General features: G+C 44.6%; 1 protein-coding gene across 17 annotated transcripts in view; it reads left to right on the forward strand.

The window, feature by feature from the left end:
* Positions 1-22,197, forward strand: part of SOX5 (SRY-box transcription factor 5) — a 597,965-nt gene that overhangs the window by 313,709 nt on the left and 262,059 nt on the right. For 7 of the 17 annotated variants that reach the window (XM_058022185.1, XM_058022188.1, XM_058022186.1 and 4 more), the window contains exon 1: positions 8,453-8,586. The exons of 9 other annotated variants lie outside the window; for them this stretch is intronic. In XM_058022185.1, coding sequence (XP_057878168.1) covers positions 8,549-8,586 — 38 coding nt within the window. In that variant the 5' untranslated portion in view covers positions 8,453-8,548. Of the gene's footprint in view, positions 1-8,452; positions 8,587-19,348; positions 19,373-22,197 lie in introns of those variants that run through there. One more of the 17 variants, XM_058022198.1, reaches the window with a different exon arrangement.

Raw genomic sequence — 22,197 nt, forward strand, 5'->3', positions numbered from 1 at the left:
TAAAATAATGCACACCTGACCCTCACTGTGACCAGGCTGTGCTTTGTGTCTGAGGCAGAGCCCTCACTGAAATTCAGGGGGCATTTTTCAAACTAACGTAAGAAAAAGTTGCTTTATTAAGTGATGTACAGTGTGGTTTTTTTTCATGCAATGAAACACAAATCCTGGCAAAGTCATGTTTTGGTGGCCCTGTGTGTCATGGCCCACAAATCACCCTGAAGCTGTGATCTTTGTACAGATTATAGGCACGAGGCTCTGTGTGGTTGCCTCTGTGCCAAATGCCTGTCCTGGCTGCACACAGCAGCTTTCAACTTTCACTACAATATTGGGACCCTTCTGAAAAACTTACGGCAAGTTGTAAAATAAATGAAAAACGTCGGGCCAGTTAAAAAGCAAACAAACAAAAAACTGAAGAAGAATAAAGTATCTGTCTCCTTCTCCTTTTAATTTCACCCAATTTGCACTTGTGGAAACACCTGCTGCCAGTCTGTGGCAGGCTCAGCCTTCCTTAAGAGAACAAAATTCACCTGTGCCATTGTGGAACCCCTGCCCAGAGGCTGAGCCACATTGCTCCCAAAAAGGAGAGCAGCCACAGCTGCCAGGGAAATGGTGACAGGAATCACCCACTGGGGACAAACATTAAAAAAAGGTATGTACAAATGTTATTTCATTTCTTGAAAAAGTGTTAAAAGACTGTCTTATAGCTGATGTGATATTACATTATTTCTGCATTTTGATGTTTTTCTCTGTATGGCTCAGACTGTTAGCATTCAGAAGCTGTCTAATTTATTTTATTTTATTTATTGGATGGGGTCAGGCACTTTGTAAATTATGGGCTGCATTCTCAGTGAATCAAAATATTTAGGTTGCTTGTGTGCTTCAGTCCTTGGCATCGTGTCACTAATTACTTTAGCACAGCTCTGAAATAATGACAAAAAGAAAATGCATCGAAAAGAAAGAGAAATTAAACTTTGTACAACAAAACAAAAGCCACATTAGAAATAGAAAATGTTATTGAAAGCAAAAAGTGGGTGACCAAATGTGCAGTCTGGATTCAGTACAATGTTACATGGCAAGAGAAGAGACACTCAGCTCTGGATCTTCTCCAGGCAGAGGAAAATTTATGACACAAATTTTCTTTGATAAACATTCCTGAGAAACTTCTTTGTGTTTTTATCTTAATGAATGTCTGTTTGCCTCAGCCCAGTGGTCCTTTTTTTTCCTGCGTTTTTATATTCTTTTATATCTCCTTTCTGATTCTTTTATACTCTAATATACCTCGATGGCAGGTGCTGAGGATCTGTCTTGGCAGCTAATTGGTACTAGCAAGCAGTCAGCCCTGGGCCTGGGCTGCATTAGGGCTTCTCCAGAGCGTCCCCAGATATTCTGATTTCCCCATATTTATGCTTCAGGCCTCTGTGGCAGTATTTCCTCTGTTTTTCCCTGCACAAGGCACAGAAGCATTCCCAGGGGCCTTTAGCATTCCACCCTGGCAATGTTTCTGTCCCAGGTAATGAGAGATGAGGAGCAAGAGTTAAGCCTCCATAGAAAGAGCAATAACAAGCCATTGCTCTGCTTTATGCCATACTTAGGTGTTTATTTCTCTGTAATAGTGGCTGAATTGAAGTCTGTGTGCTGAAAGTAGGAGTTTGGATTTTGCTCTTACTCAGAAGTGGAAAATCACTTATGAAACTTCATCAGAGCCCCGTTAAAATAAATTAAGGGTTGCATATGCTTTTGTAACTTTTTAAGTGATAAGTGAGCTGTAACTCTACTTACTCATTGATTGCTGATCACTGCTCAAGGTGTAAGATGGCAATGTGTTTTATATCTCCTTCCCTTGCATTTAATGGCATTAGAATCACTGCTTAATTTAGAGTTTGATCTTCACAGGGACTCATATAACAAGTTAAATATCAATTGACTGCATTTAATAAACACTGATTTGTGTTTATCTCATCACAGACTGTATACATAATGTAGGGGTCTCATGCATGGCATGCTAGAAAGGGATATAGTTCCAGATTTGTTCGGAATTTGACATTTCAGTATTTCTATTTGTGAAACATTTTCTAGATAGCAGTTACACGAGTCCTTATGATTATACAGATTAGAAGAGAATAGAATAGATAAAGAGTTTACAGAAGGTAGAAATGGCGCTTCTTTCTGTGTTCTCTGTCAAAAGTGAATATGTAATGGTCATATTATTTGAAAGAACTTTATGTTGCTACTCTTTGTAATCCAGTGAAGGGAGGGCAGCCATGGATTAATCCCAGCTTGAGTCGTGCACACCTGCAAGGAGTTCAGTCTGGTTTGCAGCTCTGTGCTGCAAGTGTCCCCAGTGACGGCGGGGGCACTCGGGGCAGCCACTGCTGCAGGGGCAGCAGACATCAGTGTGTGTGTGGGTGTGGAATCTGCACAGCAAACACCACAGCAAGCCTCGGGGCCGCAAGGGGAAGGCTGGAATGCCCTCACAAAACGCACTTCTGGGTGATGGGGACTGTTCCAAAAACAGCCCCGCGCTTCTGGTTGCGCGTTGCTTGATGATCCATGGAAGCAAAGCTGCTTGCTTCAAACCCAGCATCCTTGGTGTACGAGCTAGAGCAGAGCAGAGTGGGATCAGACATACAGAGACACAATGTGATGACTATCCTGATTCCGTGTATCAGTCAAAGAAAGAGACAGAACTGTTGTCGTGGGAGTGATGAGGATGGGGTGGGATAAGCACTGTGAGAGCCATGAAGAAAGGCCCAGGGGATCGAGCAGGGAGATCTCAGTTTCAGTGCACTGGGAAACTGCTCCACAATTATTATTTTTTGCAAATTATTATCCATTGCAAATGGAATCAGCTCCACAATTATTGTCCACCATTGCAGAGGGAATCAGCTCCACAATTATTGTCCACCATTGCAGATGGAATTAGCTCCACAATTATTGTCCACCATTGCAAATAGACCGAAGCTGTGGGTTTGGGATTCTCAGGTTCATCACCTTCCACTGCAAATGCTTCAAACAGCTTCTGTGCAGACCAAGGATATGAAGACAAACAGTAAAGAGACCTTGTATACAGAAATAATAGAACAATATTAACCCCTAAAACAGAGGAGGTAGGGAGTGTGAGAGACAAAACACACGACAAAACCAGGATTGTGCCACCTCACTAATATTTCTCAGTTCTACAATTAAAAGTTACTTATTGCTAAAATAGACATGTAATTTAATTTTCAATGTGTTTATGTGTACTATTTTAATTTCTGAAAATCCCTATTTGTATTATAATTTGAAAATATATTAATGTTGAGATTCCTTTAGCCTGGCTGATTCAGAGTGGACAGGATAAAAGAGTGAGATTCAACCTCCTTTAAAAAAATAAATAGGGACTTTATTGTAATATTCAGGGAAGTTTGAATTTAGATGAAGGTTCAGATTTCTTTTTAAGGGTAGCATCAGTCCCTTTTTACAGGGAGGGTTGCAGATGGTAGGGCCTTGCTAAAAGTGCAAGTGAATAACTGATAAATGAGGGCTTCCCACTTACAAATGAGATGGTTTTACTTTTCCTTGAAGAAATGCAGTAAATTGAAAAACTCTAAATAGCACAGAAATTTCAGTCCTCCAGACCGCCTTCTCCTTCTCAGATTTTGCTATACTATATTCAGCATTCAGTTTTGCCAACACTGAACATGCCTGATGTGGCATTTACATTCTTTAAAAAAGGCATAGATTAGTTTTATTCCTAAGAGTTAACTTCTCCTCTTGACACATGTACTTAATTCCCATTAATGGAAATGGCAGCTAGGCATGCACACTGGAAGGAAAAATCTGTTCCTAAGCATATGATCCAAACTGCATTGTAGCTAAACATTTCCATGCTCTGAAGTCAGCACTCATTATTTGCAAGATATTTTTCATAATAAATGCATCAGCCCCACTCCATTCTCCCTCCACTCTCCCATAGAGTGTTGCAAACACCTTTCTCAGGAGTCTTACAGATTCATCCTTAATGCTGCAGTTGTTTGGAGTGTGTGCCTAAAAAAGAAAATCCATTTAGGATCTTCGGAGTTTTGCATATTTTCTGTGAGAATTTTCCAGCAAATCGTTCTGTGGAACATCTTACATTGCCTTGGACTTGGTAGGTCTCTGTTATTAAAACATACAGTGGAAATAACAAAACCCAAAAACCTCTTCTTTTTCCCCCCCCAGATCTTCCTTTGCTTACATATTGCAGTATCTGCCAAAAGCACTAGACTGAAGTGATATCATTTAAGGATTTTAAAAAAAATGTTTCATTTAAGGTTTCCCTTCTTCCAGTACGCTTGTGTAAAGACTTGAGGATTCTGCCTGTGCAATATTCAGGAGTTACAGGTTTTCTAACTTGAGCTGGGTGGATAATTGATTTTTTGGTTCACTTCTTGAACTGGAGAACCACAATAGCAAAAAAAAAAAAAAAAAACTCAGTTAAGCACAAAAAATTCTTATAGGAGTTTATGATTTCAGTTGTGTCCTCTCACCCAAATGAAAATCAGAGCTTTTTTTTTTAGTTCAACCCAAATTGTCCTCATTTACTGGGCCTTTTTTGTTTGGTACCCCTTAAAGGAAGCAAATCAGGAGAAATGAAGATTCACTGAATTGTTAGGGGAGTAGTAAGTAAGAGGGTTTTCATTTTTCTCATCAGTTAAAGACATTCGAACTTGTGTCTGAAATCCCAGTTTGAGAAGAAAGAACTGTGAGCATTAAATGTGGATGGGTTTTGTAACTACCACCCACTCAGTATAAAGGGCCACCAGAGCTGCCTATTAGTAGTCAAAAGTTTCAGAACAAGATAAAATTTCTTACGTTAAAAACTGGACATGCAGTTGCGTGTCATGTACATTTTTTCTTTCTCGGTGGTTATTTATCCAAATTTCTCAGTTTTTCCACTCTCTGATGTGCTAGCAGACTCTGTGACATGTCCTGGCAATTTCTAAAAATTCAAGTCAATATGAAATGATTTTCAGAAGGGTTTCGAGATTCCCTTGCCTTTTCTCCATCTTGCAATTGCAGCTGAACTTCTTATGGGAAAGTAATTTCATCAGAAGGTCTATACTTAACTGTCTATATTGCAGTAATATATATGTTATCCACATAATCCAGTATAGGACAAGGATACCACAATGCAGAATTACTACAACAGCAAGTTGTTTTTTTCTCCTCTCTGGACACCACTGTTTCCCCCCAGTTACCTGGGAGCAGGGGCTCAGTAGTTGCAAATAACTCAGTTATCTTAGTTTTCTCTCCCACGCTTTTATTTTTCTATTTTTCCTCCTTTTCATATGATTCTTCCTCATCTATCCCATTTCTCCTTCTGTAACTCCTGATGCTGATGGTGGCTGCTTTGGTTTATAATCGCATTAGCAGAGAGCCAGCAAACCAGGAGCCCCAGTGTGCTGGGAATAGCACCAGCTTGGATGGGTGTGTGATCACTGTCCTGCAAAAGCTCAGGTGGGAAATTACCTGGGGAAGGGGTAAATACACAACAGACAAAGGAAGGACATGGTGGGAGAAGGGCAGTTGTGGAACTGAGTCGCTAAAAGGATGTGGGGTTAGAGCTAAGATGCAAAGTATGGTTCAACCCAAATGCTCGAGATTTATCCTTCTCTTAATAAAAGGTGCTCCTCATTTTCTTCCCGACGTGGCTTCTGTGCAGCTTCACTCTGTGAACCCCTCGCAGGGCCAGGTGTGAGGGGAGGCAAAGCAAGGGCTGGGACAGAAGGAGCAGTGCTTGTGGATGGGCAGTGGTGCATCCAGGGGAAAATGAAACACCAAGAAGAGGGGCCCTACAGAGCGGGAACACAGAAACCAAGCATGTTTTAAACAACACAGTAAAAGTAAAACAATCTGTGGGGAAAAAAGCTGAAATACACGTGTACATTAAAAATATATATGTCTGTTTCAGCAGCATTGACAGTGAGGCATGTGGGGTCTTGGTTTTTCATCCTTCTGCTGGAGTTGGCTAACTGTGTCAACTTGGGCAAGCTCCTAAGCCTGCCTGCATCTCAGTTTCCTTATTTGAGGCCAAATTCTCTTACTAAGTAGCCTCCTACTCCACACAGAGATTTGCTGATTTGAATGGAGCCCCTGCGGAGTGAAATACTTTTCAATACAAATAAAGTTTTGGAATCGGCCCTAATTATATTTATTACCTGCAGAGGAGTAATGCGATACTTAACGTGGTTTGAGACCCTCAGATGAAAGAGAAAGTATTGGGAATTGTTCTTTTTAATCATCTGCTGCCTTTTCAAAGTCTAAAAAGGGATAGCCACTAAAAATCAAATGAAAAATGCGTGTGGACATTAACGGGTTTGTCAGTCTCCCATGAATGGATCTCTGTGGGAAATATTATTTGCTGGGGGCTGCAGAAGGGAGCTGGTTTGCCCTGCCCCGCGGTAGGAGCCAGGAGATCGGGGTGATGCTGAGCAGGCAGGCTGGAGGCGCCTGTGCTCCTCATCCCCTTTGAGCCTGGGCAGAGCTGTGTGCCGGGCCGGGCCGGGGATGCCGATGGATGCTGATGAGCACGACTTGGGAGTGGGGTTGCTGCCGGTGATTAAAGGAGCAGCCCCGGCTCCCAGCTGGCAGTGCCTTTATACCAGCGCGGGGCTGGCCGGCCTCCGCATGAGCCTGCTGCTTTCTACATGTGCACCGAGCAGCAAATTAAACACTGGAGCTGTTGGATATTAAAAATAATAAGCTTTCCTATTTTGGCGTTTTTCTCCAGCCAGCGGGCATGAAAATGTTGAAAGTTTTATGGATGCTCCGCGCAAATACGTGTGTGTATTTCAAAAAGTAAACTCGCAGCCTCCGCGCCACTGGGAGGCAGGGATGAGAGGGGTGGCAATGGAGCTCATCAAGCCGCTCTGGGGTCAGAACCACGTGCGTTTGTAAGGCCCTTAATGCTGTCCAGCTGCAGATGAAAGCGGGGGGGCAGAGAGAAAAGAGTGAGGGCAGGGGAGCTGCAGAGAATGGGCTATGATCCGTGCTCCTGCGTGGGTGTGTGCGCGCGTGTGTGCGAAAGAACAGGGCGCACAACTTTTTTTCTCCTTTTTCTTTTTTCCTTTCCCCTGCCGGCCCTTGCGGGGAGTTGAGTGCCAGGGCCGGGCCGGGCAGGGCAGCCCCGGCTCGCTCGGGAGCTTTTCCCCGTTCGCTGCCCCGTTCCCGGGAGCGCCGTGCCCGGCCGGGGTGCGGGGGATGCCGGGCCCGATCCCGATCCCTGCCTGCCTCCCGATGCGGGCATGCCGGGGTGTCCGGGGCCCGATCCCGACCCCCGCCTGCCTGCCTTCTCCGGGGCCCGATCCCGACCCCCGCCTGCCTTCCCGGCCCCGCAGAATCCCATCGGGATAACTGGAGTGCTGCGCTCCGCCAGGCAGCCCAGGGGCTCCGCGCCCCGTCCACCTTGTTATCAGCGATTGTCTGGGCAGGGAATGGCAGGGAGCGCGACCCAGGGGCTTTGCTGCCCGCCCGGAGAGCTGGGGGGGGAAAGGGGGTGTGATTAAACGAGAAAAGCCGCAGCAGACGAACGGAAAGTTTATTTTTTTTGTTGTTTGAGCATCCGTGTGTGTGCGTCCGTGTGCGCGCCCGCTGTTTTGGCATGTGGCTACCTTTTCCCTCGCACACAACAGGGCTGTTTGATGGAGTTTGGAGCTGAGGAAACTTTGGGTTGGTTGCCAGGACGGTTCGCAGCACTTTGTGGAAAGCAAGAGCTAACAGTGAGACCGACAGAGTGAGTGACAAGTTGTTTACAGGTTTCCTTGAAGGGGCCTCTGCTATATTTCAATCTGTCAAAGTTGCTTTTCTTCCCTCAGAACAATGCCTGATTGTTGTGCGGGTGATTATTTTTTTTTTTTCTTTCCCCTACCCAAAGAGAGAGAGAGAAAGAGGGAGAGAGAAAGCCAGAGACCGGGAAGGGTGGGGGGGAAAGGAATGAAAATTCTTCGGAGCACAAATGCCTTTGGTAACATTTTTATGTGTTTAATCTCTTCTCTCGGAGTTGAAATAGGGGAGTTGATAACTGTTTCCATTTAATCAGTCTGCTCTTGTTTTATCTTCTTTCTCCACTGATCTTCCTCAGCGCAGGGGATTTGCTCCTGCCTCGCCGCTTTAGGTGGATTGTCGGGACTGCTTTTTGTTGTGTTTTTTTTTTTCCCCTCCTCCCCCCGCCGCCCCCCAGCCCCGTTTATCCCTGCCCCGCTCGGCGGTGCTCGGGGCACCGAGGAGTTGACTTTTGCCGTTGGGCGGCGGGCGCGGAGGGAAGGCAAGGGCCGGGCAGCCGCGGAGGTCGCGGCGGGGGGAGCGGAGCCGAGCGGAGCCGAGCGGAGCGCGCTGCCCCTTTAAGAGACTGGTCAAGGAGCCCTCGCTCAGAGCGAGCGAGCCGGGAGGGAGGGAGGGAGAGGGAGGGAGGGAGAGAGCGAGCGGAGAGAAAATCAATCGCTTTAGAAGGTTTGGACTCACTTGACAGGTTCAGTTGGAGGCGACCATAGGTGGCTGCTGTGACAAAGGGAAATTGTGCTTTTCCAGCATGCTAACTGACCCTGATTTACCTCAGGAGTTTGAAAGGTGAGTCGAGTTCTTGGGGCGGGGGTGTGCGTATGCGTGTGGGGGTGTCTCTTCCCGGTTTTTTTTTTTTTTTATTATTTTTTTCCCTCCCGTTCTGTTTCGTGCTTTGTTTGTTATCGCACTGTTATTTCTATTATTATTTTTTAATTCATCCGAGCTCGGCTGCCGGCGCGCGTGTGCGCGGGTGGGCAGCACGGACGGACGCACGGACACGCGGGGCCGGGCGCGCAGCTCGGGCCGGAGGCCGGGCGGCGGGAGAGGATCGCGCTGTCCCCTCCGCGTCCCCGCGGTGCGTGTCTGTGGCGAGCCCCGGCCCCGGGCGGCGCTCAGCCTTGCTCGGCCCGCGGGGCTGCCGTGCCCTGCTGCCGCTCAGCGCCGCCGCTCCGGCCCGGCACGGCGCTCCGGGGATGCCCGGCGGCGGCCGGAGCCCGGGCATCCTCCAGCTCGCAGCCCCGGGCTCCCGTCAAACTTGGGAAGGCGCCGTGCGAGCACATGACCTTTTGTTGATCTAGCAGGAGCTGGTATTTTTGGGCGAGTTAACATCGCAGCCCTCCGTCAGGAGGAGAACATCCTTCTGCCGGAGGAGAGAGGGGGGGAAGGCGAACGCGAGCCGAAGGGAAAAGTGAAACTCTTGCCTCCAAGTTTTGGCCGTCGCGTCTCGCGGAGTGTCAGGAGCCGGGTCTGGGGATGACGAGCGGGCTGCGGGTGTGACGTAGCGGGCCCGACTCCCCCTGCCCGAAACGGGAGCCTTCCCCGCCTGGAACCGAGTTTGCTGTCACTGCCGGGGCCGTGCGACCTCCGGGAGCTCGCTCCTGCTTCCACACGCTCTGCTTCTCCCGAGATGGTCGGAAGCGTCCATCCCGGGCTCTCTCGTACGTCCGCGCCTCGATGGTCCCGCATCCTCCCCTCCGGCTTCTTCTGGAGAGGTTATTAATAGCCCCTTGTGCGCTGCAGTAAACAACCCAAACTTTCATTTCCAAGCAGTAAATGAAAGAATGCCAGGATGCGCGTTACTGAGGTTTTTCTCATCTTCGTGAAAGCTACCTCCTGTATAAACATTTGGTTGTATCTGACTATGCAATACAAGCTAGGTGCTAGACCAGCTGGTTAAAAATATGCTAAGTCAAGCTGTTCATCGTTCAAACCTACTGAATTTGATAGTAAAGGCATAGAAAAGAAGGCAAGATAAAAACATTTTAAGTGGGCTGAGGAACACGCATGCAAAGGAAGGACAGGAAAGAACACTTGAATTAAAAGATCGGAGAAAATTAAAATTTGGAAACGCGGAAAAGAACTATTTTAACATTTTCAATCCTTGTTCTGAAACTAGAACGCTTCCCTACTAGAAAGTGAAATTGGCTAGGTTGCTCCACTCCAAGGTTGTCTTTAATGCAATTAATTTTCCAGACTTGGAGTACTTGGCGTTTTCCTTTGGTTTGTTAGCATTACAATAATAGGACAAAATTGGTTTTGTTCACGTGCGCTGCATTAACTTAGTTCAACTACCTGAGGAAACTCTTACTGTTTCTGATGTCAAATTTGGTCTGGCATCATGCTCATGTATTTGTCTTTTTCGTGCAATTGATAGATTCGCGTATTTCATGTGCCTCACTAAGTTTACACGTAGAAATTTATAAGCGAGCGATTTTGATCATTCTTTGAACTTCGTGATGCACACAATGCTTGTAAACTCTCTGAAGCAGAAAGAAGTCCTTTCATTTTCCTGCTGGGCGACTTTTTTTAACTGAAGTCTCTCTGCATTATAAATATAGATATTTATATAAATTTTGTATATAAACAAGTCATTTGGGACAACCATCATCCTTAGAATGAGCTTCTCTACTCCCTTCTTTTTTTCCTTTTTTTTTTTTTTTTTTGCCCCAGGCATACGTTTCATTTTCAGAGATCCCAGCTTTGCTCTTGTAAACATTCTAGTTAAATAATCAATACGCTGCTCTCCTTTTGCCATGCAGATAATAGCAAGCAGCAGAAATGGGAAGCAATAAAAATGAACCTCAGGACGTGCAGTCTTTTGGAAATTTATTTTTTTTTAAACAATTTTCCCTCTGCAGTTGAAATTGGGGGATAGAGAGCAGTGTTTTTGTTAATCATTACCATTTGTTTACATTGTGTGTGTTTGACTACAGTCACACACACACACAGGCACTGTCCATGTCATACGAGTGTGTTTGTCAGGGAGCAGCCACGAGGACACGCTTCCTCCTGCCCGGGGCTCTCAGACCCACCAACGCCTGCAGAGTTCCGTGTGTATGTGTGTGTGCACGGTGCACAGATCATTGCTTTCTGGGTGTTTGAGCAGGTTCTTCCCTCGGGTTCCCAGTCAGCACACATCCTGGAGCACATTTCTGCAGTCTCTTGGCGTCCAGCTTGTCGTGGCAGCGTGTCCCACTTGAGCTCTGTTCCTATGACCCGTCTCCCACTGCTCGTTTTGGAGCTCGAGCGGCGAATGACAAGGAGGGGAAGGTTTGTCAGGCAGGGCTGTTGGCAGCTCAGATCTCAGAGCACCCGTGTGTCTCTCAGGAGCTGGCTCCTCTCTCCCTGCTGTCTTTCCCGAGAGCTTTCTGTGTGTCTCAGTGAGCTGCAAACACTTGAGAAACTTTCAGCCACCCCAGCTGAGGAGAGCTGAATTCAGGGGGCTGCTCTGCTGTGTCTGTGGCCATCAGCAGGGGGAATTTACGGCACGCACTTGGAATGAAAATGATCCTCGGTATCAGACAAATAAACACTCATTAATTCATTCAGCACCACTGGTAAATTGCAGTAGGTTTTGTGAATTAACATGTATAATTAATTACCGTGTCAGAATTGTGAGGATTTTCGTCCTTCCCTGAGAAGTTCCTTGCACGCCTTTATTTCTGTTTGTGGTTGTTCAGCTGCCTGATTGAGAGGAGCATCAGAATGCGTACGGTGAGGGGGATGATGTTTGCAGCAACATTGTGGGGAGATATTCTAGCTGGGATGCGCTCCGTGTTTTTCACAGGAAAAGGGAACTTCTGGGATGTGCTGTGTGAGCGCCTGTGGCACCCTGCATTGGCTCTAAAGGTCTTGAAAGGAATAAGTCTTTTGTTGTTTGATTTTTGTCTCTCTCTTTTTTTCTTCTTTTTTTTCCTTTTTTTTTTTTAAAGTTGGGTCATTATGCTTAAATATAACTATAGAAAGAAAGTTTACTTCACTGAGGACAAGGTAGAGACAATGCAGCCAGAACCATTGCGGACAGCTGGGAAATTTACAGAATGATAAAACCTCAGAAATGCCCAACGTAAAGTTTTAATGTCTTAATAAAATCTGATTAATGAAAAATAGATAAAGTGACTGCTTAACAATATCCCTGGCGTACGGAATGTTCTTAAACCCAAATTAATGACTGCATATTTGCATTTCCCTGTAGGCTGAGAGAGAGGCTATGCTAGGCACCCAGACAGAGTGACATCCTTTCTTTTCTCCATGATTTCCTTCACTTTTTTCCCTCTGTTTTCAGCATGCCAGCGGAAGGTGGAGTGGCACGCAGTGCTTGCGGAAGGAGGACGGGTGGGCTGGAGCCTCAGTGGGAAAAAGGCAGAGCTGGGAAGGACAAAAGGCGGGGATGGGGACAGTGGCACAAGTTGAGCGTTGGCAGTCACCGGTGGCGCGCTCTCGGAGCGTTCCCCGTTCGCTCCACAGCCTGGGGAAGGGAAAGGCTCGGGGATGTAAAGCAAGCCTCTGCTGCGAGGAAAAAAATATACTCAGCTGCTTTACTGCTGCACTGCACGAGTCATTTCAGACTCCCACTGAATTTATTTTGGGGTTGTACCAACGCTGTCAAATGGAGAAGTCATTTTCTTAAAAGGAAACTTTGCGTATTCCTAAGTGCTTTTCTTAGCTAAAGTTACCCTAAAAGCTTTATTCTGCTGCATTTGGTGAGAGTTCTGGAGAAAGAATAACACCTTTCCGTAACTTGGCTTGCTCAGAACGCTGTCCCACTCTCTTAAAATCTACCTGTACAGGTAGATTCTTTCATTTCAAAGATTACTATCGAGCTGATTATCTTTTAACTTCATTGAGACATTTTGGGAAAAGGACTCGATTGCTGAAGCTCATGGTTCTAGGGATCTGGGATTTGAAGAATAGATAGAATGCCAGTGTAAACTTGCAGATACTGGTTTTTCGCAGTGACAAAAATGAACAGTTTTATTTCCCTGAGATAATTCTGAAGGAATTACTGCGTTTGCAGACTATTCATTAACGTCCTGCATGCACTAATTTAATTTGTTGTGCTTATGCTTGGCTAGGAAGAAGTTGACTGTTACAGATTACAGATTTTAATGAACATCTCAATAATTTACCAGTTGCTGAAATTGTGAACTAATCTTGGAAGGCAAAAGCCCAAATGAGAGAGCTGATGAGTGACACACCAGCCTGCACAATTCGACTGTTGTATTCATTGCATTTGAATCAAATTGGGAGTTTGGCATTACTAATTCTGGGTGGCTGGCTCATCATATGCGTTCAAGGAGTTAATTAAAACACACACAAACACATACACAGTCTCCCACCAAGCATCTTGCCGTGTTTATGTGCGTAGTGTGTTTGATTGGTACCTTTACATGGGCGAGGAATTGTTTTTGCTTCTCTTTCTGTCCAGAGATCTTAAATATATAACTAGTTTACAAAATATTTACTGCCTCTCGGGGAGCTTTAACGTGCATTTATGGCTTTATCATTTAGGAGGCACTGAGTATCTGCTTGAGTTCCTTAAATGGGGAGCTGCCTGATAGGATAGAATATGTGTCTGTGCAGTGTGATATATCTGTAGGTGTATAAAATACACTTTAAACAATATTTATACGGGGAAAAAGAGTGTCTCCTCCCAAGGTATAGTTACAGTTTCTTTGCATGCTTTTCATACCGAACTTGAAATATAGGGTAACTTTATGTTCGTGTGAGATACCTGTGCCTTCACAACTGTTGCAGAAGTCAGTCTGACATCCTCTTGACTTGCTGTTTTATTTGATTTTGTTAATTTCTTGCTCGGGCCTGGTTGTAGCATAATTAACTCAGGAGTGGAAGGGGAAAAATGTTGTCGTGCTTTACCAGACTGGAAATATTCAATGCTTGTGAATTCTGCTACTGTAGTCAAGAGAAAAGAGGTGCTCACAGCAATTAATCAATAGCTGTAGTGCCTCTCTGATGATGGCAAGGAGTTTGTTGTTTAACAAGTAGCATCCTTAAAAGCAAGGGGCATTTCCCTCTTAAAGTTCGTATAGATTTTTATCAAATGTGAAAAACTTGTGAAGTCTCCTTCTACAAAAGGTAAAATTACGTTGTACACGAGTATGTTAAAACCCACAAGGCGGCAAAGTTAGCAGATCTCGTCACGTTACTGAACCACCCAAAGCAGAAGTTGTGGAGCTTTGGGCTGTTTTTCTCTGGAGCTTTGGGTGGCTCTGGCCGGCGGTCGCGGGCTGGCCGCATTTACCGGCGGCGTTTGTGCCGTTCCCATCTCCTCCCAGGCCCCGTTGTCACAACACCACCAGCAGCACCCAGTGCTCACCCACGCCCGAGCCGAGGGTGGTGGAGCTGTGCCAGCTCTCCCACAGCCTCCAGAGGGGCTGCCTCGCTCCATGGCCTTGGCCAGCCTGGTCCCAAGGGTAGCACACCAGCCCTGACGCCGCTCGTCACCGCCGTGCCCAGCCCTGGTCACCCCTTCCGTGCCAGCTGGGCGGGCAGGAGTGCCCAGAAGCTGCTCCTGAGCCCACGTGTCCTTGGGACAGCCTGCAGGGCCGTGCTCGGCGGTTCTTGGGAGACAGCACATTCAGACGAGGTTCTGGAAGAGTTTGAGCGAGCCAGCGCTGCCTGCAGGGGCCATGGGGCTTGAAAAGAATGTGAGAAGTGGATGGAAATTGTGAGGTGTACAGGAGTAATTCAGAGAAGCTGCCTGTCTTTTTCCAGGATAGGTGCGAAATTTAATTATTCAATTGTTTTAAACAGACTTAGAAAGAAACATTGAATTCAGTTTGCTAGAACTATCAGATATTGATATGAAGTTCAGGTGCTTCTCATGGTACTGGGGGAGCTGTTTGTTTTGACAGAAATTGGCAAACATTTTCCAATGTCCTCGTGTTGATCTGGCTTGGCACTTCTCTTGAACTTGTCTTTTTGTCACCTCGTTTAAAGAAAAAAATAATTCCAACACGATGATATTATTTTTGTCTTGTGGGACTCAGAGGTAAAGTGAAAATGAGGAAAAGCTTGTGGCTCGCTTTGGCAGTTTGAAATTATATTGACCTTGTTTCCCTTAAAAGTACCGTGGGATTAATCAGGTAGCATTTCTCAATTCTCAAACTGTATTTATATTTTGCTATTTTTAAAATTTATGTTTAGTATTTTGGATTTATGTTTAGTATTCCACATTTTCTTTTCATACTTCAGAGTTTTTAAAGACCAAGTATTGAAATTCATTTTGGCATATGCTTCTTGAGATCTATAATAATTTTATTTTGTTATGCCATGCAGTTCTAGTTTTGTGTCTTCTCAAGTTCATTTAGAGTGTCTTCAGATTTTTGGGCTGTGTTTTTTTCCTGGGATGTGGGTGTCTGACTGCTATTAGACCTAAACATACCATAAAATGTTGCCTTAGTGCTAATTTTCTTTGTGATTTTATTATAGTTTTATCATTACTCATTTGTTTCTGTCATAACATTATTCTGTTACATTTGGGGGCAAAAACATAAGCAGAGTGAATTGATATTTAATTTTGTTGTGTGAATACTCAGAATTCTTTTTAGTGGTGAGGAACTTGTGGGAGAGATGTGTTCTGGTTTTGTAGTCAAGAGCATTGTCTACATCTAGTGTTCTTCTAGTGTTCTTCATGGACCTCTGTAGCTCTAGAGGAAAAAGCTCTTGGAATGTCGTTCATGTAAAAAGAAACCCATACAGTTTGTCATCCTCTTGGTTTCTTTGGTGTCGGGCTTAATTGTTTTCGGAATTTGGGAATGGAAAAACTGACCCAAGTTCCATCGATTCATCTCAGAGGTTGGGCATGGCCAAGGTTGCTGTGTCTGACAGCGAGCTGGACTTACTCACCGTTGCCAGCAAAGAAGACCAAAACTAAAGAAAATATGAATGATTCTAAACAATTTTAAATGATTTTATTGCTTTTTTCCCCACCGTAGTTACATGGAAATATTTCACCTGATATTTTTTGCCGTTTTGACCGGCGAGCCTCCCGGAACGTCGGGGCGTGTGCGCCCATCCGCGCACGTTTGTGTTTGCCCTCGGTGGTTGGGAGGGTCTGCTGGGGCATGGAGGGACTTCACTGCAGCACAGTGGGATGCAGTAAAACCCATCGCAGTCTGAAAGACCCAAGCGCATCTCTGCACGCCATTTTTATACGTTTGGAAGTATTCCTTGATTTAACAGAATGCGTAATGAAGGGCAGGAAGCATGCGGTGTCCTCTGGCCTTCAGGGCTGGCCTGCCTGGGCTGGGACTAAAGCCCTTGAGCAGAGCTTTGTGCTGGGAGGGAGCTGTGGTTCTGAGTGCTGTGTCAGGCTGCAGAGAGGTCTTCTGCTTCCAGATGAATTCCCTTAGCGTCCTCATTGCATTCACTTTGTGAAGCAGGACTGAAAACATCTTCTCCCAAGAATTAGTGAGGTTTCAGTTCATCAGGTTTTATCCCTAAGTTTTGATACCATGGCCTCACCAGGGCAGAGGCTTTTTTGGATAGACATGAGATGTGTGGGAAGGTGATGGTTGGAAAGGGCGGAGGGAAGGATGTTCTTACCCGTTTTGCATGTCTATTAACAAACTGGGTCATTTTGCTGTGTTGTATTTACATGACTTGTTCCTGGGATGGTGTGAAATGTGAATCACCAAAACATGATGATTATTTAAAAAAAAATAGGCTAAATGAAACATAACTGAAATAGAACTGAAAGGCTAAATGAAATCAACTGAAAACAGAACATGCAACATTATTCTTTTGGTACAGTTTCCTTCTGCAGTTGCTGAGTAAAGCCAAATAGTTCTTTTTTTCCATGTCTGTTAAAAATATCTAGGCTTTTGAATTTGAATATAACAGGAACACGGAAAATACATTTCTCTCTTCAGGTTCAGGCTTTGATTTGTTTTTTGCTCTTGGGTTTTGGACACTGAAGTAAAAATTTATGGTGTGTTTTAAAGAAGGCTACTGGTTCTCATCTTTGTCAAAACCCCATGAAGATCAGGCTGATTCTGGTTTTACAACTGAGATTAGAATTTGGCAGAATTTCTCAGTGGAAGGCTCTCCTCCTTTGCTTATGTTTTGTAAGTTCTGCTCACTTTTTCTGCTCTTGCCTAAAGTCTGAAATGAATTGTGTGACTCGGGAATGCGCTTTAGGCGTCTGCATGAAATGCCAGGCAAATTATAGGGAAAATGCTGTGCCCCTCTGCAGTGTGCCATGCATCTCTTATAGATAATCTTCATGTGTATTAGTGTCATTGATTTAGTGTGTTTTTGTAGAGTGCAAGCATCCTGAATCAGGACCCCATTATGCTTGTCACTGTACAAACACAAAAAAAGAAGGTTTCTTTCCATTCCACAGAGCAGCCTTTGTGCTTAGAGCTTAGAGTAATATAAATGTGTCTTTGTATGGGGAAAATTCAGAAACAGGGAGTAGGTAAGAGATCCCTAGCATGGTTCATGAATGAGATTTCAGTCCTGAAGCCATGCTTAACAATTTATAAATTGAGCAATATATGTGTATGGGTATTCTCTTTCTGTTTTTTTTTTTCCTGACGCACGTATGGAGAAGTTGCTTTACTGTTAGAAGTACTGATATTATTAATAATAGATTCATTCTTCCTGTAAAGTCTTTTGATTAGGAATTCAGAGCATTTGGTAAGCATTGATGTACAAATCATGAAGATTTCTGTGCTTTTTAGATTGAGAGGCAGGATTAGCCTCAACCTGTAGATGAGTAAACTGAGGAATTCTGTCACAAAATCTTTTGCATGTGTGAGTTTAAAAAGTAGTGATGCTGACTGGTAGCCCTGTTTTTTAACCTCGAGACACCCTCCTTTTCCCTTCTTGAGAGCCTGAGAACTGCAAATTACAGACTTCTCCCTGTCCAATTATAATTTCTAAAGGTCTCATTCTAGCAAGATGAACTATAGTATTCAAATCGCTTAAGTATGTAAAATAGGGACTGTGGAGTATAATTAATAAAATAAATTAAAGGAATGTTTGCAGCCACAGTTGGATCGTGGAGGGCTGGGAGGGAACACTGTTTGTTTGTAGACCCTCCAGTTATCTGAGTTGCTTCTGAACCAGCTCCCTACCTGGAGGCAGGTTTGGATAGCTGGAGTTGGGCAGCTGTACCTGCTAAATGCAGTAATTATTATTTTGCGGTAATTTGGGAAGCTGTGTGTGATGCAAACAGGTAAACTTTGGTCCTGGGGAGCAGTTAACATCTTCAGCCGTGTGTACCACAGCTGTCATGGGTTTTATAGCCTAAGGACCAGGCATGAGGCGAGCAGGGAAAAATTGTTCACGTGGAGAGTATTGATGTGAGGAACAGACTCCTCTGGAAGTAGGCAGCCACAGGGAGCAAACCAGCCTAAAAGCAAAAAACCCACTGCAGAACACAAAATGCACCGTGATTCTTCCCCAAACGCTTGACATCCACTTTTTAAATGACATCTGAAATGAAGGAAGTGATACAGAGTTATTAAAAGGAAGGAATTATTTTCTTATTCATGTTAAAAGTTGTTCAAGTCTGTTTTTGTGGGTTTTTCCCCTTGTTTCCAAGTGCAGACTCTGTAAGAGTAGAGCTGAAGTGCTGAGGTCTGCAGGTAGCTTTACACCTAGGCTGTGTGCTGCATCCTTTCCTACACACTGTTGAGAAAATGGGTACAAACCGAGGTAGTCCTGGGTGGATTTGATCTCTGCTGCCTTTGAATATCATGACTAAGCTGTTAAGTTATTCTCTTTGATGAGCTTTTATAGAGTGACATTACTTTCAAGATAATGGATTATGATCAGGCCAGTTCCGTGGTGCTTCAGTTGTAGTTTTTCTGCAGTGTGCTCACAAAGCCCTGTTTTGTGATAGGGCCAGTCCAGGCATCCTTTTAAAAAGTGCCCATTCATTCTGAGTGTTTGGGCTCAGCAGCACTGGAGCTCAGTGTCAGGTCCTAAAAACGTTAATTAATTAATTAACTAATGTCCTGCTGAACTCCGTGAGAAAGGCTGGTGTTCTTCACCCCAGTCCTCCAGGATGGCATGGAGATGTGACTCCTGAGGAGCAGAATCCTGACTTTCCTTAAGCTGCAGCAAACATCCATGGGTTGCAGTGACACCAAAGTTTCTGAAGCATCAGGAGGCATTTCTGCAGCTTCAGCAAATGGGGGATCTTGGGAGTTCCCTGTTGCTGTGCTTTGATGACAGGTTAACTATCTTTTTCTCCTAAACCACAAGCATGCCTGGCAGATGAGAATGATCTGAATGGCCATGATGAAAATTTACCTGAGTTCTGCCAGAGCTAACATCTGGCCCTTAGTGGACTTGGCACTGCACAGAAAATCAATCTTTGTTTTGAAACTGTGTGTTTCCTAAGGTACTAATTCCCAGTTGTGGCCAGCAAGGCCCACAGAGAGACTGCTGCACAAAAATGCCTTCTTCCAAATATACATTTGTTTGATAACCCCAGTTTTCCAAAGTGTGACCTCTGTTAATTTGTCACCAGGCAAATTATTGTCACCTGTTCACTGATTCCATGAGAAGCCCAGGCAGACAGCAGAGCCCCATGCTGGTAAGCTTTTCTGGTTTTGCTGTTTGTGGTAATAAGCAACCCACTTAGAGATGGACTGAGGTGAGGCGCATGAGTTGTGCAGGGTAGCAGGAACAGGTTCATCTTGTCTGGAACTGACTCCTCTGGAGAGCCTATCTGATGTTTACTTTTTAAATAAGCTAAATGGTTATCAGATAAGAAAGACAAAGTCTTTGTCTTAAAATTACCTACAGAATTTCCTGCTAGATGTTTCTTAGAAAGATGAGAACAAGATGAATGGAGTTTCTGCTGTTGTATTTGGGTAGAATTTGATGTGGAAGCCTGTGTTTTGAAAAGCTGCTATAAACACTTAAAGCATAACAGAGAATTATTTTAGAAAGGAGATAAATACGATAGATTTTTACATACATGTGCAGTCTATTGAAAAGGCCATCCAGAGCACTGATACCAATTTAAGAAGATGATCTTTTGCCTTAGTTATGCATCTGGGAGGTATTAGCTGAACATTTTGCGGAGAACTGTGAATACCTTGGTTGCCAGTTGTCTAAAGTGCAGCTAATGATTGCTTCAGTGCCAGTGTTTTGATGGCTGGAACCTAGGCCTGAATATGAATACAAAGAACTCCATCTGAAAAAAACGCGTGTGCGCACACACTCCTTGTACAAAACAGATTTCAACCATCTGCTTGGCACTCAGCTTTGCAGCTATAGGCTCTGATATGAAAGGGAGCGCTGTCCAGATTATGAAGGGTATCACTTTCACTGGCACCTTAGTGTTTCAGAAAGCTTGTTTGTCCAGTGGTTTTCTTCGGTGCAATAATGCAAACAACGCCCTTTGAGCCAAAATTCTGTGTGTGCCGTCGTTCCTCTGATGGCAGCATCCACCTTACCCTTGCAAAAGGTATTTTACAGTGAAGGGAAGTTTGTGTTCTGCACCCCAGCCTTTCCAAGCGTATCAGAGGAGGCTGGATGAGTGGCCCTTGGAGCTGACACCCCAGATGGTTTATGACACAAAGCACTGTTTGCTCAGGAATACGTTGTGTGGCAGAGTCTGTTGCCCAAGCACTGCAGAGCGTGTCAAATCAGCGTGGAAGTTAATGGACCAAGAGCTCTTCTGAATTTAACACTTTCCCATTTGATCGGAATTTACAGCTCTGAACCAGGACCACGGGCTTCCTTTAGTGGTGCAGTGCTGGAAAGTACAGTTGATACCATAAATTACAGGAGTATAATACAATCATTTTGATCCAGTTCGTCTGTTGAAAGTTTGAGAATGAGTGAGACTGACTAAAGCCTTTGGTAAAACCCTATTAATGAAATGTATAGCTGTATAAAATAAATTCTGAAAGTTAGGAGATGTGGGTATGTGGGAATTTGGTACTCTGACCAGTTCATGTTTTACCCATAAGCATAAGAGAAAAACAAATAATCTGTGGAGGTTTTGCTCTTTGTTAGCAATTGTCCATAAAATATGCAGGACAAAACAGTTTCTCCTTTCCTTTTCTTCCTTGAAAGTCCTTCTTTGAAAGGGCTTTGATAGTATTTTCCCTTAGGTGCATGTTTGGGAAAAGATGGCGAGAATGGCAGCTCCTGTGTGTGCCCAGGCCCCTGTGTTTGGCCATGCCTTTGCTGCCCTGTCACGTCAGTCCTGCACTGGTGACACCTTGGGACAGGCTGAGGGGTCCTTGCTGCTGTGTCTGGAGAGCTGCTTCTGTCAGTTCATCATTTTCTGGGTGCTTTCCTCAGTTAATGTACTGCTGGTTTATAGGGAGGGCTGGATTGTTTGCTTCCAAGACGTCAGGAGGGTGAATAAAAGGACTGATTGATATTTATGTCCTCATTTTAATAAAAATTTCATTTTCTGTGTGTTACATGGTCTCAAGACAGTGCTGCTTTAAACTATTGCATTTTATTAGCCTGAGCCTGGCTTTTTGTGGAGAAGGTCTGAGATGCTGAAAGACAGATAAAGTTGGATTTCTATGGATAAAATTATGATAATATTGGAAACTCAAAAGCCTCTGCATAGTTTTACTTGAATCGTGCTGTGTGGACAGCAACAATCCAACTCTTTTAAAAAATGTGTGTGAAATAATCCTTAACAGTATTGATGCTTTCAGTCCCAGCAAGAAGATAGACTTGCAGCCCTCTCTCTGTATTACACCCATCCTTTCTCTTCCTCAGCTGCTTCCCTGTCCCATTCTCCCCACTTGCAGTCAGACTTGCTTTCTGTGTTTTTAGGAGAAGTCCTGTTACTCTCCCAGGTGGGGATTGAAACAATAAACGTGTCAGGTTTAAGGGAGCTCTGAGGGCCTTGCAGTGATGATCCGGATGGAAAGCAAGGCAGTTCTGCCACCACAGTGTCACCATGCAGCGGCTCCACTGGAGCTGTTCAACCGTCTGACTGATGAAGAGCTCTTCACGTTGTGTGCCATAAAATGGGTTTCTTCAGGAGTGGGGAACTGCAGCCTGTTGGGCACTAATGATTGCACAAGAATGGGCTCCTGTATTCAGGGATGGGGAGAAGGAGCTCTGTAAAAAAAACACCCCAGTTTTGAGTGAATTCATAATGAGACCTTTGCTGCTCAGCCTTCGCGCTCTTTGAAATTTTAGAGGGGAAAGTTTTCCTGACCAATGTCAACAGTTTGGTAATTTTCGTTGCTTCCCCTCCTCCCTTTAGGTAATATAGTCGTGTTTATTGTCAGTTTGTTTTCTGTAGATTCCTCCAGTCCTCTGTGGTTGGGAGGGATTTCTGGAGTGACTGCATGGCAAGGTAAATTAGAGATGGCAGTTGGTGGTGTGGGAGGAAGGGTTGGGAGAAGGAGGAGGCAGAGGGTAGGAGAATGCAGC

The sequence above is a fragment of the Melospiza georgiana genome, chromosome 4 (assembly GCF_028018845.1).
Source record: "Melospiza georgiana isolate bMelGeo1 chromosome 4, bMelGeo1.pri, whole genome shotgun sequence".
Classification (NCBI taxonomy): Eukaryota; Metazoa; Chordata; class Aves; order Passeriformes; family Passerellidae; genus Melospiza; species Melospiza georgiana.